The sequence below is a fragment of the Haliaeetus leucocephalus genome, unplaced genomic scaffold, assembly GCF_000737465.1.
Source record: "Haliaeetus leucocephalus isolate CR32 unplaced genomic scaffold, Haliaeetus_leucocephalus-4.0 Scaffold262, whole genome shotgun sequence".
Lineage (NCBI taxonomy): Eukaryota > Metazoa > Chordata > Aves > Accipitriformes > Accipitridae > Haliaeetus > Haliaeetus leucocephalus.
Genome location: NW_010972698.1, coordinates 7,737,175 through 7,761,583, shown reverse-complemented (window position 1 = coordinate 7,761,583; position 24,409 = coordinate 7,737,175). Strand labels below are relative to the sequence as shown.

At 39.3% G+C, this 24,409-nt stretch overlaps 1 protein-coding gene across 1 annotated transcript in view; it reads left to right on the top strand.

Moving 5' to 3' along the window:
* COL4A6 (collagen, type IV, alpha 6) overlaps nt 1–24,409 on the top strand; it is a 172,838-nt gene that overhangs the window by 97,435 nt on the left and 50,994 nt on the right. Inside the window, exon 3 of the mRNA XM_010569146.1 lies at nt 22,841–22,975. Coding sequence (XP_010567448.1) covers nt 22,841–22,975 — 135 coding nt within the window. The remainder of the gene's footprint in view (nt 1–22,840; nt 22,976–24,409) is intronic.

Here is a 24,409-nt window from a genome sequence, read left to right as displayed (position 1 = left end):
TTCAGACACAGCTCTGAGCTGGCTACTGGAAACATGCACAAGTTCCTGATGTTAAACTTTGATCAGTTCAATTACTTCAAAGAGGTGAAGATTTTCTCTTCAGCATATAGATAAACAGGAATGGGCAGTGAGAAGGAAGAAACATTGTGGGTTTTTTCCTGTCTTACTGTATCACAGTGTAGTTTGCCCTGGAGAAAAAAAGCAAGCTATGTGTCCCTCAAGGGGAGTGAAGCTTGAATGGTCCTTCCATCTTGTGCAATAGGCTTCTTTGAAACCTCCAGATATGTGATCTTTTCCAGACCTCCTCTCTGAGCAGCACAATTCTGCCATGTTCCTAGACTCTGACTTGCAGTGACACATCAGGAGAAGCATTTAAAAGTGGTTTCCTTGCCCTTGCAAAATGGGTTTGGGATTTTAGTTATTTCATAAAATGTCTTAATGACTTCTGAGCGATCGTGGTCCTTGTATCCATTTCAATGACGTTTCAGTGTTTAAAGACCTGCAGAGGAAAATGGAGGAAAACGCAGTTTATGCAGTCTTTAATTTTTTTCTTTTCTTCCATCTTACACTTTTTCAGTAAATGCATCTCTTGGCACAAGGGAAATTGAAGTGGGAGTGTGTTTCATTTAAAAAAATAACATCCTCGTTAAATAATCCTGTACTTAATTAAATTTCTTCTGTTTTAACTGGACATAGAAACAAATAACTGTGACAAAGGAAAATAAAGATTCTTGAGGAATACTGACTTACCTCTGATAAGAACCGTCTGGCATATGAATAATTAATTTTTTTTTCACTTATGCTTTATTAACAAGGTCAGCATTTGGTTCATATTTCCTCTTTGTACTTTGGGGTTACTTATGAGTAAAGCCTAATAGATTTGAAGCCTAAAGCCCTGTTTGTAGGATTTTTTTTTTAAATCACTTTTTTGTTATATATTGGAAAGCATATGGTACAACTGGCTTCTGCCTAGTAAGTACGTGAGCACAAACAAGTATCGTAGTTCCCTATTTGATAATTGTGAAGGTACTGAAAAGAAAACATGACCAGTTTCCACACTGTTAATAGTACAGCTGCAGTTATTATCTTGGTAGCCAGCGATGTTAATAGGGATTGCTTTCAGTGCTTCAGACTATGGCCATAAAGTTCTTAGAGGACCTGGCAAAAGTTACCTTGGAAAAGTCGTTTCATGTTTCTGTGTCTGTTTTCACTTCCTTTTATTGCTGGTCTCAGCTGCTTATCCTAGGGCTGTCTGAGTTGTCTTCAGTAGCGTAGGTCAGAGACTACCTAAGGCAGCAGTGTGTGACTTGGCACACCTATGATAAGGTTATCATGAACACAGGTAGCTCACAAATCCCATCAGCGCTCATTTCATACAAGTCATGTTTTTTTAGAGAGGGCCTGCAACTGCTTCTACCTCCTGCACTGGTTATGCTATGTAACTGCAAGGAATGTTGAGTTTTATGATTCAGGCCAGGACCTTGGACCTGTCCCTTCCAAGTTGCATGGGAGTGAGCATGGTATTTTCCTTTGATGTATACCCAAACTTATCTAAAGCCTACAGCTAGGCAGATACGTGCATCTGCCTGCTTGCATGCCAGCTAAGTGCAGGCTTCAACTTGGAGTCAGGTCTACACTCAAAATACAGTGTTGATCCATCTTATGTGTTTGCCACTCAAAATGGCAGAGCACATGGATGGAGTTTAGCTCAAAGAGCCTGGTCCTATTTGAAGATGGAAATTCTGTTAATAAAAAGGGAGCTGCAGTTCTGATAAGTCTGTAATTTATGTTTCTGGCCTGACTTTAGAAACTAAGTTGAATCGTGGGCGCACACACAGTGAAAAATTGGCTTTTTGAATGGTAAATGACCATCCCCAGCAGGCTGACTAGCTGTGTTCAAGACACATGGCAGTGTAAATAATTTACTTTCTGCCTGTCCTTCTTGTTATTTCTTAAAATAATCCTCTGGGATATTAAATGTAAGTTGATTCCCTTCAACAAAGAGTTTAAATAAGTTCTCACATACTTATTTTATGTGTGGAAATGTTGGCCTGAGAATAGATGTAAAGTAAACTGTGAACAGGAGAGTTATGAGATTTCATGCTTCCATGGAATTCATAGCTGCTTGTCCATCCCCTCAACAGATCAGCAATAGTAATATCCCCTGTAAAGAAGCTGCTTCTCTTCAGTGTTTGGTAAGTTAAGGAGCACTATGGCCAGTGCGGTTTTACTATATTACTGTTTCTGGCATATTAAAATTTGCACACGAAAAAGCTCTGGCACAATTGCTGTCTTTTCATCCTGTCTCAAATCACAAGGTTGCACAAAAATGGTCTGATTTTATAGAATATGAATAGAATTAATACAAGAGATGGGGGAGGAAATGTATTGCACTCACCTTTCAGTGGTCTCTTCCTGAAGGAGAGTAACACAGGAATGAGAAGTTCCTTCTGGGAGGAAACAGTACATTTTTAATACCTCAAAATTTTTGGCTGCTCTTGGTCCCATCTGAATTGTCTTTAGCAAATATTTGTTGTGACTTTAGGCTGAGATTTTTTTCAGAACTATCTAAGAAGGGTTCTGAAATTGAATAGAATTAAGTTCCTTGTTCCCAATAGTAATGGGATTTGGGTCTGTTAATATCATTGGTCTTCTGCTGGCCTGTTGTGAGAGGTACAGCTATTTCATTTCTTCTGAAGAAACAGTGACCAAGGAGTGCCCCTTGTGCCAGTCACCTTCAGTAAGTGGAAGGACTCCTCACTTCTTGCATTCTGATGAGATCTCCCAGTTGAATATCCCTGCCAATTCAGTGTGTGCTTCTGCTGTCACTCTCCCTTTTACCAAGGAACATTTTATTTCCTTCCCTACAGCATTGAGGACAATACGCTCTGTGGTCACCCCTCATGCAAAGATAGCAACTGGTTCAGCTAGATAACGTTGAGTCCACACTGATAGCTGAATACAACCAGGTTGCTCAGGAGAAGCTTTCCAGAGGTGCTGGTACTAAGTTAGCTTGCACTCTAACTCAGGTCCTGAAATGAGAGTCTCTAGGTATGTGAGTTCTCAGTGTTGTAAACAAGAAGAGCTGTAGGGAGACATTCAAGCTTGCATTGTAAATACAAAGAGTGGGAGAAGGAAGCTAAAATGGCCCGCTTTTCCTGCCATTGCTTGTGTCATCTGCATTAGTTGTCAGTCAGACCCAAATCTGGTCGTACCATTGACAGCCTCGCTGAAGACATGGAAACATGAACAAAAGCTGAGGGCAATCAGGACCTTGCAGGATTAGGTCTTCAGAACAAACTTTTCTTCAGGCAGTTAGCAAACATGTTTGAAGTTGTTTAGTTTTAAGAAATCTGACTTGCAAGTCCTTGTTTGAAGTGGCTGGTGAGCCAGTCCTTCAACAAGCAGAGTATCATGAGCGTGGTAGCACCTGTTTTGTGTGGGGATACATGAACCACAACTGCATCTTCTCTTGGTGTCTGCCATTGACTTTATACTGGGGTCATGTTCATCTTTGCCAGTAGAAAGGAGCATGTTGCACAGGAAACTTGTCTCAAGAGTTTCAGGAAAAGGCACTGTCAGGTGAGAGGAGGTCGCAAAATTGGATCTTATCCACATGCACTCTTTAGAGTAAATCCTTCCTCTGTTCCTATACATTACGTTATTGGTGAAATACATCAGCAAATGTTTATAGTCAAGGAAAGTTTGTACTAACACTGTGTCATGCAAATCTGTTTATGTTATAAATAGGGAACACTAAGTTAGCTCCATTTTGCTCCAGATGCAAGCGTCTTATTAAATATTTATACATGGACTAGACTGTTTACTTTGCACCTCATAGTATAGTTGTACTGGGAAGATCCAGAACACCTGGGTTTTAGTGAGGTCTTAAGGGAAGTTTGCTTCAGCTTTCCAAAGTAAAGATTAAGAGCTCACTGAATTAGTGAGTATATGACAGGAGAGTTTTAAATGGAGAAGTATCAGTTCTAGAAGTACATTTCTGAAGTTGTGATTATCAAAATATTGGTGAATACCAGATCTTAATTTCACTCTGGTTCTGCTGCATTCCTACCCTTCTAAGATAGACAAGTATCAGAAATATCAGAGAAATACCAGAGTTTCCTCCTGGTTTAGCTTTGTTGGAGGTCTGTTCTTTACAATAGTAAAAACCAGTTGCTAGCATTAAGTCACTTGGCTGGCTTCAGTGATGGTACTCTAGATCTGTCTAAAAAAATGTAAATGAACAGGGTCCTGGGCTGGCTATGTAAAGCATCCTTTTCTTTTTTTAAGAGAGGCTGTAGATCTAGCCTTCCTTTTCATCTTTAGGCGTAACTATACATATGTAATCTGGTATCCAGAAGTAGAGACTGGTGTGAGAACAGTTTCACTGACTAGGCAGAAAGCAGAAAAAAGCCTGAACTTATTTTGCAGAGGATAATCCAGTTTCTTGGTGTTGAAACACTGATTGCCTGTGTGTTTAACAGTTGTATCACTTGAAGAAACATGTAAAAACCTTAAAGTTTTTTAAAATACAAAAGTGTGAGTGAAAAGCTTCGCTGATCTGTAGAACAAAAGCTATAGCTATTCAAAATGAAAGCTAGTTATTTATGTGTAATCTTGCTACATTGCGCATTATGTTAGAGAGACTGGGGAGCACTAGTTTTAAGCCATCACCAGTGTGCTCTCTAATCTTGCTCTGTCTGCACAACACTGGAAGCATTGCTGCTGTCCAGTCATTTTGCAAATCTAGCAAGAGCTTGTCTGATCAGCACTCACCTTCAGCAAATATCTGCTCACTTCACCATGAGATGTGAACGTAAAGGAACATTAACTGTTTCTCTTGAGTGCAGTGGCCTGGGGTCTTGGGCAGCTTTGAATATAAATGGTCTCTGAACAAATTTACGCACGTTTCTAAGATCTAGTGCCCTTTGCTTGCTCCTAAATGCCACTGCGTATCAGAAACTCCCTAGCCTAATTCTTTCTAAGCACAACTAGCTATTCAAGTTACAAACTTTGGAGGGTTTCCAAAACCATAGCAAGCACCACTTGCTTGTCAGAACTAGTAGGTTTTATTCTTTTTTTGTTAAACATACAGCATTTGATCTGATTTTAGCTTTACGGAGTTAATGCTTTAACCACTGTATTCCAAGAGTGAAGGAGCCTTATTCTTGCACGATGAAGAACTAATGAAATGTAGTTATGACTAATAATGTGCTTTGCTTTTTTCTGGTGAGTCTTTCTGAGCTAATGTTCCCTATGTTTAAATTAATTTCCAAATATTTTGCACAAGTTTTGGAAGTAAATGAAACTTACAGTTCTAGGTATGTACTCTTAAAATCTGCTTTTCCCTTGGATTTGTTTGGATAAGATTTAAGAGTTGTATGTGCTGTATAAAATTTGCATTCCAGTCTAAACAAAAAGTATATTTACAGATTGTCCGCTTAGTTTAAGTTTGATGGTTCTTGCCACACAATGCACTGTTTGAGATACTCTTCTCTTGATATATCAGTGTTAAAATATCAGAATTTCCCAATACTCCTGTGCTGAAACCTAACCAGAAAATTTAATTGCAGAAGAGATTTTGTTTAAATCAATTTCTTTTTACTTATCACTTGATTACTTTTTCCTTGCATTGAACTTGCATACTACTACAAATGCTACAGAGATTTCTTATACCATCTCTGTAGAAGAATCAGATTATTCCGGTAAATTAGAAATATATCTGTCCTGTAACAGCTATATTAATGTGGGAGGTAAAACACTATTTCCAGCTGAATTGGAAGACACCATCCAAATGGTTCATATTTTAAAAGGAATATTTGTGCAAAGACTCTAGTTTCTTTGGTCTGATGCTTGTTTTCAGTATTTATAGTACAGCAAGGCCTGGGGCCTCAGTTACACATCAGGATCAGTTGTACTTTATATAAACAACAAAAAAAGCCCTGCACCAAAGAACTGTTCTTCTAAGCATTAAATTTACTGGGGTTTGGAGAAAAGCACACAGCTGGGACAAAACCATGGAACCGTCCCAAACTGTAGCTGGACACAAGAGCAGATCTAGATTTTCATCCATTTGCTTTCAACTGTGGAGCATTTGGACTTCTTGTTCACTGCAGATGTAATAGGGCTGTTTAAAGATCCATTTAATGGATCTGCAATATAATGAAAATAAAATGATCCCCAGTATACACACAAACAATGTTGAAGGATAAGACATGAGCCAGAGGAGTCTCAGAGTATGTTGGTACAGTCTGATTCAGGCAAGCACATAAATTTAAGTGGCTTCTACCCTCGAGGTGACTCCAGGCTAGGAGTGGAATGAGGCAGCATACAGCTGTCCATACGTGACCAGGTGAATGTGCTCTCAGAGCATGCAGGCTCTCAGCAGAGTTAAGGAGCCATAAAAGCACCGCAAGAAGCTGTGGAATGTCCTATTTCTAATCATTAGAGCATGTATCAAGTTTTAGCATTCTTTTGTTTAATTTAAAGAAAGATAGATCACTAATTTGACCCTTATTGGATGGCTGAATGTATGTAGATCACAAAATTGAGATAGACTTACAGCGAGTGGTGCATGATATCTTCAAGACAGTATTGTCTCTCTGAACGCTGGCCTGCTAAGTGCTAAATACAGGTGGGGATCTGATCTCTCTTGCTTTCATGGAAGGCTGCTGGACTTGGAGATACAAAAAAAAAGCGTTTGAAGCTGCTGATATTTTGAAAAGGATATGCACTTCACATATTGCTTCAGTGGAGAGGGAAAGAAAATAGGCGGTGTTAATGGTTAGTTGTTTCTTTAATAAATACAGCATGAGCTGTTAACACTAGAGTGGTGTAGTGATAGAAAAAGAGAAAAAAACCCTGCTATCAAACAAAGTAATACTGATCTGATACTGGTAAATCATGATCTGAAGACTAAAAGTGCCCCCAGATTTCTTCCCCACTTGCTGTTGCATACAGCAACACAAAGATAAGGAAAATGTATTTTTCTTCTCTTTGTTCAGCAAAGACAAAGTTTCTGGATAGTTAATTTCACTTCCCCAGGATAAAATAGCTGTTATTCCAGTTGACAGATAAGAGCTTTGATACTGCAATGTTACTTGTGTCAATAGAAAAATTTTGTGTCTGGAAAGGAAAGAGAAGATGATGCAGCTTTTGAGACTCAAGCAAAATCCCAGTGTTCAGGATGCAAGTCCTGTGCTTGGGCACATCCTCTGTGAGAGCTGGGAAAATGAAACCCAGGTTCTGCAGCCTGCCTTTCCCATGACCACCTGTGAAACTGCCATTTAGCATTTGTGTGCCTGTTTCTTGGCTTTATCATTTGGAGCAATAGTAAAAGCAGGGAGGTGGCCACCAGATTTGACATAAAAACTAACTAGCAAGAGTCTCCCATGCACATCCTCAGTGCTTAGTTTCATGGTGCAAGCAAGGACACCGTCCATTTCCTTACCAGAAGTTGATACACTTCACCTTACCCTACATGCAGGACTGTTTGTTGACTTTTATGGGCTTCCCTTGTGTGTACTCTTCAGTCTGTGCTGCAAACTGAAGGTGGGCAGTATAGCTGTGCTTCCTCTGTATTTCTTACCATTATCTCCTTTCTTTTATTTCTCAGATTCCTTTTCCTTCATTCTGCTTTTAAGCCTTGACCCTTTAGCCTTCCTCAGTTGCATGATTCCACTTAGGCTTTGGTCGACAGACACTTGCAGAGCTGGCATTTCCAGCCAGTGGCAGATGTAAGACAACATTTCTGCTGACGCTGATTCAGCCAAGCAAAGATCAGCTGTGTTGGCAAGAGCAATGGCAGTGAAGGAGTGATGCATATTGGGCCTGATTCTTCTGTCTCTGACATCAGGGCTGTACTTCACTGGAGTCATTATTTGTCTGTATTGATGTAAGTGAAAAGACACTGGAGTCTTCAAATGATCTAAAACTCCATAGAAGTGAATGTTTATTCAGAGATCCAGATACAAAGAATGCATTAACTCATATTCACTGTTTTGCTGTTCTTGCTGGCTAAAAGATAGGCTGTTATAAATACCTATGGGGTTTATGAACAACTTAGTCTAGCGTCTGAAGGGGGCTGGTATGTATGTGTGTGGCTGAGGGCACAGTTTATTGCACTCTATGCAAATATAGCATGGTGTGAGGCTTTAAAAAAATATCCTATGGAAAAACATTGCTGCAGATAGCTGTGGTTTAACTGAAATTGGAGTCACTTCATGAACAAGGGAAATACAAAGCCAGTTTGTAGCAGTGATCAATAGAGGATTCTTTTTTCTCTATTTGTTTAAAGTATGCTTTGCTTATTTTTCTCAAACAGCAGTCTAATGATTGTTCCCTAGCTGATGGCTCTAGGGAAAGGGCTTAGAGTAGTTTGTGTAGCTCAACAGTGGCTGTTCTGGCTGCAAAAGGAGCACTGGCAGCAACTTCCAAAGAGTCCTGCTGAGTCTGTGCAGACCAGATCCGCTTCCAGTGCTTGTCCTCCCAGGGTTTCTGAGGGTTTGCAATTTTTTATGAGCTGCTAGGAGGCTATTTGCAGATCTGAGGCAGTTTTGGTTCCTCTAAAATGACATGTCATCATGTTGACATGTAGCAACCCTACTCTTTGATGTAATAGGATGATGCTGAACCAAAGCATCGCTGCATTGTGGTGTACTGGTACCCACTCAGTGTACTTTGTTAGCAGGGTTTGCTGTCTGAAACAAACTAATAAAAGTGACTACACTGTAAACTTTGTATCTTTCAGGCCTTAGATAATTCCTGTCATTCACTGAGCTCCAAGTGAGTGCAAAATACAATGAGAAATGCAATATCATCTTTCAGACCAGTATGGCTACATCAACATAACTGGTAAAAACTGGAAGATGTCATCATTTGCTGTTTGAAAGGAAGAATAGTTTGAAAAGAAGGCAACCAAACAAGATGGTAACACCTACTATCTTTTAAAAAAAAAAAAAAAAAGGCCAAACTACTTGTTTTTGTAAAATGTGCTGTCTCTCCCTACAATTTTTCCTGATTTCCATCATTATACTGTCCTGGCTACAGTAATTCTTTAACTACTGAACTTATAAACAGACTTAGCCAAACCTTGGAGCTGCTAGCCATCTGTAAGTTACAACTGGGTAAAGACTACTCTCCTCTGTCCTATCTAGACATCAAGTTTAAGGCCTACTAAAGACTTCTGATTTTGCAAGTGAGAATCAATGTGACTTTTATATGTACATATGGATAAAAGGTATTTGATATCCTTGAGGTGTTTAAATTTATGTTGTTATTTCAAGACTTTTTTTCTTGGTTTTATTTTTTCTTTCAGATATGTAACTCTTAAGCATTCTGAAAGCAATCAGAAGCAATTCCAGCTTTGATTAGCAGCTAATTTAAAACAACTGATGAGCTACCATACCCCTTCCTTTGGCTTGTTGGTATGTTTGCTTAACTGCAGGATACATTCCTAACCCTTAGACATTTCAGTTCTGCTTGGATACAGTAAAGGCCATTATCTGGCTTGCCGTCTGTCAGAACAGGGAACGTTTTCTCCTTTTATTTTAAGAGGGAAGAAGCTGCTGAGCTGCTTTGGAAATAGTGGGCTGGTTATTGTCTGTCTAAAGCTCCCTAGACCTGTGCGCAGGACAGCACCAGTCAGGTTATCCTGTCATCATATACAGATCGCTGATTATCACACACCAGTGTTTGTGATCTTCTGCAGCACTGCTTCCTTCTGTCTCTCATCAAGGCCCAATGAGCACAGACCGTGACAGGTAAAATCTTCTTCCAGACCTCAGATGCTCCCATACAAAGAGCCATGCTTAATCCCTGGCCTAGTGTGTAATTTAGTAATCTGCATGGTCATGAATTCCAGGGATATATGGGCAGGAAGCGCAGAGCAGTGTGGGTAGCAAGGCAGGCCTACAGAGTCATTTAAGTCTTTGTTGTATTGTGTAGCAAGGGATTTCGGGGACAATGAGACCTGTCTGTCAAAGATTAAGCAGACTGGAAGTGTGGTTTATACCAACAAATGAATGAAGCTTTTTGGAGTGTTAATACAGCCACGTAGTAAATGTCCAAGGACTTAAACATACAATTTATGTGATGACAAGCAACATTGGAATTAATCATTTATTCTATATACCTTAGCCAGTGGGAATTCAAGTAGGTGAAGAGTTCATTTCCGTCCTTATCTTGATCAATATGCAACACTTATTAGGAGAAATGAAAAATCCTCTATTTTTTTTCTCTCCCTGACTTTGGTTTGAAGTTGTTTTTACTAATTGCCATTTATTTTCTGACACTGCCTAGCAAACCAGCCACTGACTGACTGGTGCTTCTTGTTATCAGGCATTGCAGTAAAATTTTGCCTGGACCTGCTCTGCTTCAGCCTCTGGAGATAACTGGAATCTTGCCAAATGTTATGTTTGTAGATTTGCAGGCCTCTACTACCCTCCACTCCTTCTGCTTTGGTCTGTATATTTCCAAGCAATGTGTAGATGAGAATTCACAGACTCCATTTTTTCCCTTTAAAGTGAATTGTTTACATGTTTGCAAAACTCCCCTCGGCTCTGCTGTGTAACAGGTCTCTGGGAAGAGTTTTTGTTCTAAATCTACTATCTTGAATAAGCAAATGGTTCCCATCTGAGTTTTAAATCTTGACTAATATTATCTGTTCCAACAGATAATTTTGTTTTTAGCAGAACCCTGTGCAAGGAAAGCCGCTCAGACCTTTCTGAAGTGCCAGGAACATGCTGGGAAGGCTATGGGAGGCAAAATGTAGGGGAAACTGCTTGCAGAGAATCTATTGTTCGCCACTGACCCCTTACTGGACAGATCTATGAATGGCCTACTTTCACCGCCTGCCTTCTAACTAGAAGCATCCTTTGGGGCTGAATGACCTTAGTGGATAATGAGAACTTTTGCTGTGTTTCTCTCTTGTAAACAGAATGTTTAGCATGTGGAACATGGTCTGGTGACTAAAATGGATATTTTTTAAAATGTCTGTGTTTGTAAGGGGGCTGGGTGGGTTGGTTTTTTGTGGTTTCTGTTTGTTTGTTTGTTTGTTTGTTCCAAAAAAGTCTACTTTATTCATCAGATGAATAATTTTAATACATGATACAGTAGTAGGGCTTAGAGGTAGCTCCGTGCTGCATATATCAGATGCCAGTTTCAGACTTGCTTTCAGAATTGCACTGTATTAAGTACTAAAACTTGGTTGTAATAGCGCAAAGACTGGATACTGGACAGGGGAAGGAACAGAAGTAATGCATCAGTAAGAACAAAGGGAAAAAGACAAGTTTGTTTTTCTGGAACATTGCTTTACTTGTGGCAATTTTATAGATACACATTTTTTGTGTAACAGGGAAATTTAATAGAATAATTAGATGTTACATCATGAAAAAAAGTGAGCCAAAAAAAGCAGTCTTAAGATCATGGTCCAGAATAGGTTAGGCTATGACTTGGATTGCAAGCTAAGTTAGAGGAAAGGTTCAGATTTTAAATTCAACTATCTCAGCATCTTACAAGCTTGTTCTCTCAGGAACTTGAGACAAATCGAGAGAAACTCCTAAAGGCAAGATTTGATACAGGCATTTAAATCTGCTTTTAGAATACCAATATTATGCTTGTGATCCAAATCTCTATTGTTCATATTCTGTTTCACTTTACATTCTGCAGAAGTGGAGAACACAATGACAAATGTTAAAGTCATCTTTTATTTAATTATCATATTACTTACCACCTGAAAAACCACAGCTATTTTTATTCCAAATATTAAAATGAATCTGTGCTATTTTAGTTAGTATTTTAAGTAGTTTCTGCAACCAACTCACCTCATTATATAAATTATTACAAAATGCAGTAAGATAAACTGTGATATGTACAGCCACATTGCTAGTTAGAATATCTGCTGACAGACAAAGAGTAATAAGAAAAGATTGAACAACTTCTATGAAGATTCAAAGGCAAGTTGTTAAATATGAAGATTGTTCTCTTAGTTGATAATTTTGCTGCATTTAAACCAAGGTAATTTTTTCTGCTTTAGCTGGAATACAGTGAAAACATTGACAGCAACACAGGAAAGTTCCGTAAGAAGTGTGAAAACTAGGGGAGTAATACCCTCAGTAGAGCTACAGCTGCCAATTAACAAATCAATATGATATCTGCATTAAAATGGTCCTCAGTTATGATTCTTTGAGAGAAGTTGTTGCTCTAGAGTAATTACCATGGAAAATAAATGATCAGTCCCCCTTCAGATGTCATACACTACATTATCACTTTTTGCTCAGATACAATTCATTGATAGCCACCTTCAAAGTAGAAGTAGCAAATCAAGTGGAAACTAACAAAATCTTTGGAATCAAAGACAAGACTGTTTCCTGCAGCTGTGATGAACTAAGTGTTTGTGAGCTATCCAAATATCCCATTCAGATTGAAAGTCTTTGCCTGGCAGAAAACATTTTGGAGGTTTTTGAATCTATGCAGAGTAAACAGATACTTCACTGAGTGAATTTTCTTCGAATGACCAAACCCCTCCAGCCTTTTAATATGATTTAAAAATGGGTTTGATTGCAGCAATCTGGGAATGGATGAGCCTCGCCCAGGCTGCATACTCCAGATCTGGGTCTAAAATTGCCCAAAGGGAAGGAACATTGCTATTGCTAGCCTGGAAAAAACTGGGGCAGGATCTTGCCTATCCACTCCAGTGTTTAGCAGGGAACCCAGCTGGTGAGCACGAAATAATTGTCCTAAAGACTGGTACCCTTTAACTTCTTCCTGGGTCTTGTTGATTAGTGGGTTGTTTCTCTCTAGAAGTGCAAGAGGCATTAAATCTTTGCTAGAAGTCTTTAACTGACATTTTTGCAACTGTTCTTGTACATCTCTGCGTTGTTCTCCTCTGTGTGGCTGTTTCTGTAAAAATACTCCTAAATTGCTGGTCTTAGATGCATCTTGTGGATATGAGTTCCCCAGGATAATTGCCAGGATTTAAATAGACTGGGAACTTAGTTTAGCTGCTGATAGAAACTAAAGCTGGGAATAGCTTATCTGTAGCTGAAACTGCAATAAATAGCTCCAGTGAGCAAAGTTTCTCTAAAAGGTTCATGAGCTATTTTTTGTGTCTAGCATGAGGCCCTTTAGAAAGGCCAAGAAGGCATCATGTAAGGTAAGTGATCACCAGAGCTCTGTAATTGTTTCCACGCATGGAAACCTCAAGGGTTTTTTGTTTTTTCGTTACTGGTTTCTTCATCCTCGTTCCTTCCTTTACTGGTTGAATGTCATGTTTGGGGAAGTTCTGGTGCAAGAGGACACTCTCTGTTCCCACAGCATGAGGGAAATGGAAAACTTTGTATCATCCACTGATATGTAACTCCTTTTCAGTCTTTTTGTCTCATGCTTCTGGGTCCATTCCTTGCCTCTGAGTTATCTCCCTATCTCTGTGTTATTGGGGGAGCAGGACATGACTGCGCTTGATTTCCAGTTCCCGGGCAGAAAAAGTAGTCAAATGTAGTTATAATGTAGTATTAGAAATTGTGAGCCAGCTGAGGCATTCTTTTGACCTTTTAATTACCAGTTCCCTGTTTCCTTCCTTCCCATCTCAGTCTTCCATTTTCAAAATCCCTCAGCTCTTGTTGGCTGCTATAGAGGCTGATGGACAGAGAATTCTGTGTGTAAAAGAGTTGCCCACTGAGATGTGCAGTTCCTCCCCCTCATTTGCTTCTGAGAGAGGTGCACTGCTGCTTTCTCAATGCACAGCCTGGACTTTCATAGCCAGTGCCTTTGTGGGATGCATGGAAAGTCAGCGGCTCTGCCCCTCAGTGCAACAGGGAAGATGAAACCATCCTATCTGCTAAGGAATAGTTGTGCTGGGAAAATGCTGGTATGGACAGTCTCTTCCTGCTAGATCTAATCCCTGCCCACGTCCCTGTTCTGTCTCTGAGGAAACACTAACTTTTCACAGCCTTTGCTTGCAAGGGGAATTAGAAATTTGAAAATTGGGTTTGTTGTAAAAGAAAGAACTGGACAGGAGCCCAGAGCAAATTAACAGATCTGGACACAGCAGACCCTGAGGAGGTTTGGAGTCTGTTTGGCTTCAGCATGTGGCTGAACCCTCCCTGCCTTTCTAGATACAATGTCCCTTTAATAGTCTTAACAGGCCTGACTCTGGCAAGATTTCACTTGTTCAGTACACTACTTAATACAGCTAATTTTCTACTGACAACATTTTTTTGCAACAATGAATCTTCTGTCACTTTAGTCCACGAAGAAGGCAGCTTGGAAATGCCAGCCAGAGGGGGAGGTAGCAAAAAGTTCATTGTAGCTGTTCACTTAAACAGTTCTTCAGAAGCACGTCAGGCTTTTTTTGGTTTGTTCTGTAGAGTGCTGGCGATAAGTGGAAGGGAAAATAACACAACACTGCATGCTCTTCTTTCCTCATGAGCCCACAGCAGATCTCTGAAAAAGTTGTGTGTTGTAGGGTGTATCTTAAGGAGAGTCAGAAGCTGTGGTTTTATGGGCAGTCCTGATGTGACTGCCCATGAAGTCATTATGATTCAATATCAGTTTGTCCCAAGGGAGTCGTCTAATATCTATAATTAGTGTGGTATCTTCCTCAGTAATGAGTTAGGTAAAACCCCTTTAAATGGTTTGTGAAAAATAGTATGCTTGATCTTAGCAAATCTGTTGGAGAGACTGTATATATCCATACAGATTGTATATATATACACAGTACATACTGTAATGCCTGTAGCCAGGTCTTGGAAATTGTATAAGCTCAGTTAATAAACCCCAGTGTGTGTCTGAAGTTCATCCATATTGTTTGTCATGTGAAAAGCAACATATAGAAACGATTAAAATACGAGATAAACCCAAGTGATCCCATTTGATTGTCTGATCGAAACAAACAAGTTATTGAGTAAGAGACAACTTTAAACACAAAATGTAAAAGCAGACTGCAAAGTATTTCTGAGGACAATAAAAGTACTGCCAGAAGTAAGGATAGTAAGGCTGAAGAAGAAGAAAGCAAAGCGAAGCTGGCAGTAATTGTGGGCTGCCATCCTTTGCAGGTCACACTTGTGTGCAGCATATCACTATGGGTTACTTGGGAATGAAGCAATTTCAATTATTCTTTTCATTTACACAGTTTTCAATAAACATGAAAACTAATTATAACCAGTTAGCTGATCCTTTGCTAGAGCAATAGTGGTGTAGACACCTGCTGTTCTGTATCACCGAAAAGGCTTTACTGGCCTGTAAGGGGCAAAAAGTAGTTGGCAACAGAACCAGTGGCATCTGCAGATCAGTCTGGTTAGAGAAAAGCCCTGCAACCAAAGCCAGTAGAGTCAGGGGCTATGACCCTCTCTTTTCATTCGACCCGTCTCCTGTTTTGGGGACTGACTGCTGAGGAGTCATTATTTGGTCCTTTTCTACTGCTGTGCTCTCCCCAGAGACGACATGTGTGCATTCTGGGGAAAAAAAATGCTTTGCCTGTGCTACCTTGTCTACTTTCCTTTACAGCCATCAGGAAAATGGAGAGAAGTCCTACAGCAACCCTGTGTTTTCTTCTGAAAGAACTAATTCTTTTGTATGAAAATTCAGCTCAGGACTTGTGCTGCTGTCAAGAGATGTACACAATATTCTGAAATGCCCTTCCCTCAGTAAAGGGCAGGAAAATGTTATGACAGCTGCTGTCCTATGTGAACAGGTCGGGGAACTGTAAAGGCTTTCTAAAACATTTTTTAGAGATTAGGCACCAAAGACTTGAGGGAGAGGAGATGAACTGAGGTTGCAAAAGACCATAAAATCTCATAAACCATTCAAACCTTTGGCTCTACTATACTCTTTTGTTAAATAAAAAAATGCTTAGTTTGTAAGTGAATTGAAGTCAGTTAGACCTCACTTGCTGCAACATTTTTGCTAAGATTTCATAATCGTGTAATCCATCCTTTCAATATAAGTCCTATTTTTTTGGAACGTTGATGAGTGTAATGTAATGCCAGAGCTCCATGAGATGTGGGAGGGATTCCTGCCTACTGTTACTCACCTCCTCCTCCATGCCTCATTTCCTCGGTTGCCTGTAAGTCAGGCTTAGATGCGTGATTTCAGAGGAGTAGTGCCAGTTGCCAGTCTCGTACGCTGTCTACATGAATTGCTCTCCATTTGTGTATGAACCTAGCATTGTCCTTCCAGTTTAAAACACAAAAAGGCCCTAAAGATATCAGTTAAGCTAGCAAAAAACACTTTTGCTGTGGCAGGTAGCAAAAAGCTCGTCTCAGATGACTATATATCACCTGAGCCTCATGGCCAATTAGCTTAAACAAACAGTGGCTAAGCTGGGGATTCAGGGGTGATCACCTTTGCTGCAGTGATACTCTGGGACACAACTCATCAGTATCTATAGTCTCTGCAAACCCTGATAACTGTTTCACATAGTTTCTGCTGAAATGAAGGCATAATTCTGAGTGATGATTATGAAAAAGACAAGAACATTTTATTCAGATACATAGTGTAGCTCCTTAAAAGTAAGCTTTAGCTCATTATTTTCATACAACCGTTATTAATTTACTTGAAATACAACATAAGACTTCACTATGCTTCATAAATCCTGCTACTTGTTTTTTATTTTAAAAAATCCCCACAAATAATATCTTTACATTTCTGTAGTGCCCGTCATTCTGTATGACACTCAGTGTCACACGTGGATCCCCTCCTCTCTGGAGTGCAGCGCAGGAAGGCTATCGCCTAGCTGGTGCATCTCGCACAGATGTTACAACCCACAAGTGACTTTCACTTACTTTCATGTTATCTGTCTTCTCTGTGGTCTGGAACCTTTCCATGTGCTCTTACTTGCTTATCTAACTTGGACATTTCAGTACATCAAAGCAAAAAAGCAATCTGAGTTAAAGTCATCCTTTTTGACTGTCTTACTTGAAAAAAAAAAAAAAAAGTAGTTTCTTTAAAGGTTATGAAGTATAAAATGGAATAATTACTTAGATTTAACACTGAGCCACTCCAGGCATTGTCCGTGGTGGGGAAAAAGACGACAGTATGTGGTCTCTTTGTGTGCTATAAATAGAAATAGCAAATATGTGGAATTGATTGGATCAGGATGTTCCATGAAAGTTTTTAACTGGAAATTGAACGTTTTAAAGAACAAACTTTTCAGAGATTTAAATATCTGATTTAAAAATAAAGATATAATTTTTCTTTTTTTTTTAATGTCCAGGGTTTATATGCAGTTCTGTATTTATACTGTGGTAAACCTTCTGTTGCAACTTTTATGTTACTGAAATACAGGATTCAAGAAGCAAATGGTTTATGGAATCAAATTTCATTGATCTTTTTTAAAGCAGTTTTAAAATAGGGCATAAAACTATATATATATATATATATATGTACACACACATTTTTTAATCACCTATATTTCCTACTTGCGTTCATGTCTAGTCAGGCTTAGTGGAAATAACAGAAGTATTTTTGAAAATAGAGTTTATCACATGAACTAAAATTGGAAATTATTATGAGAAACTGCCTGCAGTTGCTCATTACTACATTAAAAGATTGCTCCTGAGATGACCAGAGCAGCCTTGACAGTCTGCAGTGTGAGCATGCCAAGCACTGCTTTGCATAAACAGAAAACTTCTAAAATGAATTACGATATTAAAGAATTTCACATGGTACAGGAATAATTTGTCTCTTTTCTTAAAAATTAATTTAAAAAAAAATTATTACTCTGATATCCTTCCTTAAAAAATAGAGAACAACAAAGAAAAAAAAATTATGAGATTTTCGGGAAGGTGCTGAATGAAGTAGGATTGTTGCACAGGATGTTTTTTCTGGTCCTTTATTTCTGTGTGTATATACAGTTTTGTGTATTCATCTCATGCTGTGTAGGTGAAAAGCTGTGTAGAGGAACAGTAAATTATATGACAGAAATAAAGAAGCCATTTTGAACAAGACTTTCCCTAAGTTTTTAGAAGAAAAACTGAAGAATAATTTTCTTTAAAAGTACAAAGCATTTTTCAGTAGGGAAAATAATTACTCACTCTGGAATGTGAGCAGGGCACTGGATACCTGACCTGTAATTTAGGAAAACAGTGAAGGGTTTTTCATCAGTAATTATTATTATTACTGTAGAACTGTGGGGCCCCAGTTGAGACCAGGACTCTCTTGTGCTAGGCACTGTCTATCCAGCAAGAGATAACGGCTGCTGCAGGAATCTTGCAGCAAAGGCAGGGCAGAGTGAGGAGGGGAAGGGAGGCAGTGGAGGTAGAAAGTAGAAGTGGTTAGCCCAAGGTCATGCTACTCACTAATGGACACTGCTGCCTTGCATCAACAAATCACTTACAGACACTTCATGTGAGTTTGGCGCAAGCTGTGTATCCCCTTTTCTAATGTGGCATCCCTGATCAGAGAGAATGGCCATGATATTTAAATGGGTAATGCCATTTGCCTGCATGAAAGAGCATCTCAAAGGATCAGTCCCTTGCGCAGGCTATCCTGTACAACATGGGAATCGGGTACATAGATCTTCCTTGAAAGTTTTGGGCTAGATTCTTCTTAGTGTATGCAGTATATAAGAACATACATTTTTAGGGCCATAATGGTTTAATGGTTGGCTCTTTGGTTTGCCCTAATGTAATCAACGGAGTATAAGATGCTTCAGACTCCAAAGCATTTGTTTGTGAAGTAAATCTTTGTTACTAGCAATTTTTTGTGTCGATAAAACATTGTTTATGGGGGATAAAATGGATGAAGAAATAGAGAGTATGAATAAGACCCTTACTCAAAATGTGGTCACTGAATTCTCGTAGAGAAAGAACTATGTGTTAGTTTGAGAAAACTTGAATGTTTTTAAATTCAGTTGCTCTTTTCATACACTGGACCTTAATTTTGCTTATAAAAATAATAATAATGCTTTGCTGCTTGTAATATGGCAGACTACGAATTTACTGACTGAAGTAGGGATTAATTCCTCCCCGCCTGATCAGTACTAGTTCTGCTAAACTTATATCGCTTTGCGAGTTCCAGTATCCCTTTTTGCTGATGAATCCCTGAGCTAGTATTTGCCAGTGAGTGAGGCTAAGTAGAAATGTCCTCCAAGTAAATAAGCACTTGTATTATTTTTTGTCCTTGAAATAAGGGGCATGTCCAGTGGTTCCATACCACTGCCACATGTGTCCTTTGCACAGTGACCAATAAAATAGATTTGTACTTTATTCTCCAAGCTCACAGAGGCAATGGGAAAAAAAGAATGTTTGGAATTTGCAATGCTATGTGTAGCAGCTCTGCTTCAGTGGGCGAAAATTTATGTGGGGTATTAGAGTTAGCAAAAGGGGTAGGGACAATAGAGAAACTGTGATGTATTTGATTGTGTAGCAGTAGAGAGGCCCCATCATTACCCACCATACTGGCCTTTCCTCATGACACCCTGGGATGCAGGTGAATTAAAAGGGTGGAGGGAAGAAGGCACATGTTGCAGAACCTTTTCCATCTTGAAAGACGCTGTCAGCAAATTATATTTTCAGGCCATTTTGTTTTAGCACCTTCTGCAGTGTGGTGATTCAGAAGCAATGGGAGGTTCCTATCCCAGCCATTTTTTCCTCTTGGTTACCACACATCAAGAATGGAAACCTGAATATATGAGGCATCTCTGTATTTTTTATGGTTTGCAATGGCTAAGCACATAACAGAGATGCATATGACTCACATTGAATTTGTGGCACAGACTTGGTCAAAATCCTGAAATTATCTGTGGAAATCCCATGGTATATCAAGAAATAATGCCATTTTTTACCAGCATCATATTAATCACAGTGGGACAGGCATATCATTTAGTGCTGCTTGTGTAGTAGAAGTCTAGTGCACGAATATGTTTGAGAATGCAGGTCGTGGTTTTCAAATATATGAAATTCTAGTGGGCATTTGAGAAAAATTCACAAGACAGTAATTTCATAGACTTTGTCCTTGCTTGGTGTTATGAGCATTCTATAGTTTTTCATCTTTTTAAAAACAGTTGTCACGCAGCCAGGAAACCAAAATGATACTGTTTGCATTACTAATGGCTTTTCTACAGGCTACTGGACTATATATATTGAACAATAGAGATTAAAAATAGGGAGGTCTGTTCATTCGCTGTAGTTTCTGTTTGATGTAATCCACATTTTATGTTTAAGCTCATCTTAACTGCTGAGACATGTGTTACTCTTGTTATCCTTTGGATAAGTAAGAGCAATCCTGATGTCAAAGCATAGTAAAGACTAGGTACTTAACTTTTTGCCATAAGGTAAACTGATTGAGGTCAAACAGTAGTTCCACCTGGTGTTGAACGCTGTAAGTTTACCTTGTGGTAAAACCTGAGTCTTCATTTTGCTTTTATCCTGGAATTGCTCCTGCACACCACAATGCTTGCTCTTTGTAATGTTTTTATCTTGGGACAGTTCATGGGAGTGCTACCGAATGACGAAAAATGCTGCTTTTTTAGCAGTGGAGGCAAGTCCTTTGTTTCAGCATAGAAAACATGATTTCCATCCACATAGACTTCAAAAGAAACAGTAGGAATTCTTGAGATCCTGATTATCATGGCATAATCACATTATCAGAGAGATTAGAAGCACTTTACTGTGTCTTTATGGTTTAGTGACACTCTAAGGCACTGGACAAAATCTTCAAGTGCTGTTAAAATCTTTCTTGTAGGGCACTAAGGCAAAAGACAGTTTTTTACTTATGGGCCCTGAAATCACAGAGAATGTTTAACTCTTCTGTCAGAGAGCTGCAGAACCGAACACAAGCAGAACATGTAGTTACTGGTCTTTACTGTCTCATCTGGATATATTTCTCAAAGTGACCTGCAACAGAGCAAAACAAAAGCCTCCTAAAATTTTAATTCCTATCAGTTCCAGTCATTGTGAAACACTGTCATTAACCAGGCAATCAAACTAATTGAATACAGAAGTGTTAGCAATTCAATTAAGTGAGGAATTCACAGTGTTTTCTCTAGAAACCTTGGTGGACTCTTGGATGCTGTTGCTTTTGTGGGTGGTGGCTGGCTGTAACACCCATTTTTAGGGTATGTCTCTCCACTGATGTGTTTGCCTTGAGGTAAACAGTCCACAACCCATATCTTGTAAGTGAGATGTTGCCTGAAGGACTCTGCATAGCTTGTGACTATGGGAAATTAAAGTTAAAGCTGAGACTGAAAGTGAGAGCAAAGCATGTGATTTTCATAACATGTTCCTTGTTGTGTATGGTTGCCAAGGACCACTGAAGATTTGTGGATTAATGTTATGATCATATGGTTCCCAATATAAAGGATTCCATTGATAATTAGCCCAGAGAGAAGAAAGCTAAAAATAATCAACAGAAAAGCCTTTTCAGATGGGAGTCTGTGCCTCTGGAAGTGCATGGTATGGACAGTGTCTAGACAGAAAAGGTATGGAATATAAAACATGCACTTGACCTCAGTTAAAAGGCCAGGATGAAACAACCACAACAGAAAGAGTGACATGGGGGAACTGCTGCACTTTAAAAGGAAACTGCTCCAGTAGTGAAGAAACATGGAATATGGGACAAAATGTTTTAGCCTAAACAGGTACTAAAAATGATCCTGGAAAAAGAATTTTTAAAATCAATTACAGTTTGTTTCACTTTGCTTGATTACTAACATGTAAAAATGCATTTTTAAATTAACTGTAAAGTCTTCTACCTGCCAAGGCATGGAGTCAGGACTTTGTATGTCTCCAGCTGAGATTACTAAAACATTTGCAGCAGGGAGCTGCATTCCTTCTGCTGTTTTAAGAAGTTAGGGAAATAGAAGGGAAACACACTACAATGCGCATGAGTGTAGAGGAGAATTGAAAGGAGAAGGATTTTTTTTTTTTTTTTTACTTCCTCCTCCATTCCATATCTTTTAATGTAAGGCTTGATCCTTTGCATGCATAACTTCATGTAATCTACTGACTGTCTTGCCAGTAGAAAGCATAGCCGTAAACTGCCATTTTCTACTGATACTTTGGGACCTTAGACTCTGTTGATCTCTTTCAGATTGTCTCAAAATGAACCAAATGAAAAGTACAAAAATGTTAACACAAAACTCTGTGTTAAGCATTCAGCTGCCAAGAGGCAGTTTCTGAGGCTAATAAAAAATCAGAGCACCTACAGCAAATTTTTTTCAACATTAGCTTGTTTCAGAAACAAGTACTAGACTACTCTGCACATCCGTGTAGTGATAGAACAATGAAAGTTCATCAGTCACATATGAATCTCTGCGGTTGTAGAAAAGGCTGCCATCTTCGGGCAATACTCAGTCATTGCACCCTTCTTTTTGTGCTCGAGAAATCAAAATCCACACCCCATCTATAAGCTAACCAGGAGAGCACAGTGGAAATAATCCCAATCTTGAGCCAACCATTGTACTAGTCTCAAATACTCTAAAATATGCTTTCTGACTGTGTGTGACCCATGCAATTCTTGCATCTTGTGTTAACTTTTTGTTGTGCTTGATCTAAAGCATGAGCAAAATCTTTTTGCACTTTACAGCTTGGAAATACAGCTACAGACTCAAGAAGCAGCAGTCAGTTTGATCTCAAAACACTGGTGTCTTCCCCTGTTCCTTCCTACAGCAATATGAGTAGTAATAAATCTTCCAGGAAAATGGGGAGGTTTCTTACTATTACTCATGACTTCCCTGAAATAACTTCTAAAAACTCTTTATCCCAGAATGTACAGGAAAAACTTTAGGATGTCCTAACTACCCTGAGAGGTATCAAATTGGATTGCAGATTGAGTTGGATAGAGTAATTGCAAAGGAGTTTGTAAACATGGTGCATTGACTTATTTTTTTGTTGTATATTAGGGTCGACCAGGACCGATTGGGCTTCAAGGACCGATAGGTGCACCTGGATTTACTGGCCCAGAAGGTTTGCCAGGAGCAAAAGGTGAGAGAGGAGCAGTGGGCCCCCCTGGACCAGCTGGACAGAAAGGCGACAAGGTAGGCTCAACAGTGACTTTTCTGCCCCTACAATAGATCTGTTGTATATATTTTTGAATGAATAACAATGGTCTTGGACTATCTGCCCAGGGGTAAGAACACAACAGCATCTCATTAGTGTCTTATGAGAATCCCCTGCTTTTATTTTTGAATGAGAGTACAGTTCCTAAAGCTGCTGAACATTGTAGCCATCCTGGTAGATGAAGCATAGCCAAATTAGTATTGCTGTTGCAAATAGTATTTCACTTCACATGCTCAGGGATAGATGGGTGTTATCACACTACGTTTAGAGAGACCTGGTGCTGATTCCTGTGTAGAAGATCCTGAGTTGGTGTCTAGCAAAGCAAAAGGAATGGGCACTAAATGAAACCTGCAATTCAGTTTTGCAGGTGCAAAGTTATTTATAACAGAAAGAATATTATAAACTGTGTCATACTAAATGGAATAACCCCTAAGGTGTGGGTGTCAATGAATGCAGTGTGCAAGAATGGGCAGAACAACAAACAGAAATGTCTTAATGTCCTTAGGATCTGTTCTGCTGTCTCTTCTTAGGAAAGAAGTATCAAAAGGAGAGTTTGGAGCTAGGTAAAAGAATGAATGAAAATACGAACCAATACTTTCAGTAATAAAAAGTAGGTACATGTGGATAGTTCATCTTAAGTTTGCATTGTGCACCAGGCATGTGTTTACATCATGAGTTTTGGGTTGCATGCAGAGGGCTCATTGAGTCCCACTGCATAGGCCAGAGCCGTGTATATGCTCCCACCACATAGCCTGACAGAGGTTATGTAGTGGATTATAAAATGGGGAAGTCTGATATTGTCTGATGCAAGGACTGGGATGAGATTCCTACTGTCACGCCTATGTGGTTGGACAAAAGGAATGTTTCAAGGACAACAGCTTGCAAGCTTAAAAGACAGAGGAAGTCCTGCATGCTGTGCCTGGTTTCTAAAATCTGAAGGAAGTCTGGGACATCAGAACAAGAGCTTGTGTTCTGGGACTATCCCAGAGCATCTTACCAGTCTACTTGATGCAAGGTGCTCAGGTAATGTGTGCAAATAAGACAAAGACAGATGGTTTAGGTATCAGGACCTGCAGAGCAGGTCTGCAGAGTTTGTCTTCCATGTTTTCCCAGATACTTACAGGTGAGCTAGCTAGATGAAAGCTAGCTCAATTGTACTTTCATATGCTGTAGTTACACCCTCTTCTCATTTAATATTAGTCAACACTCTGGAGTTCTAGTCACCCTTTCTCATAAGACAAGAACCAAGTAAACTGAAAATGATGACAATGAAGGTCATTGCTTTGGTGTTGCATTCATCTGAAAGGCAATGGAGGATTCAAAACAAGGACTGAGTGCTGGTATGTGTGATAGCATTTTCGTAATGCTAGCAGATAACACTGAAATCATTAAACCTGGATTTTGGAAGACAC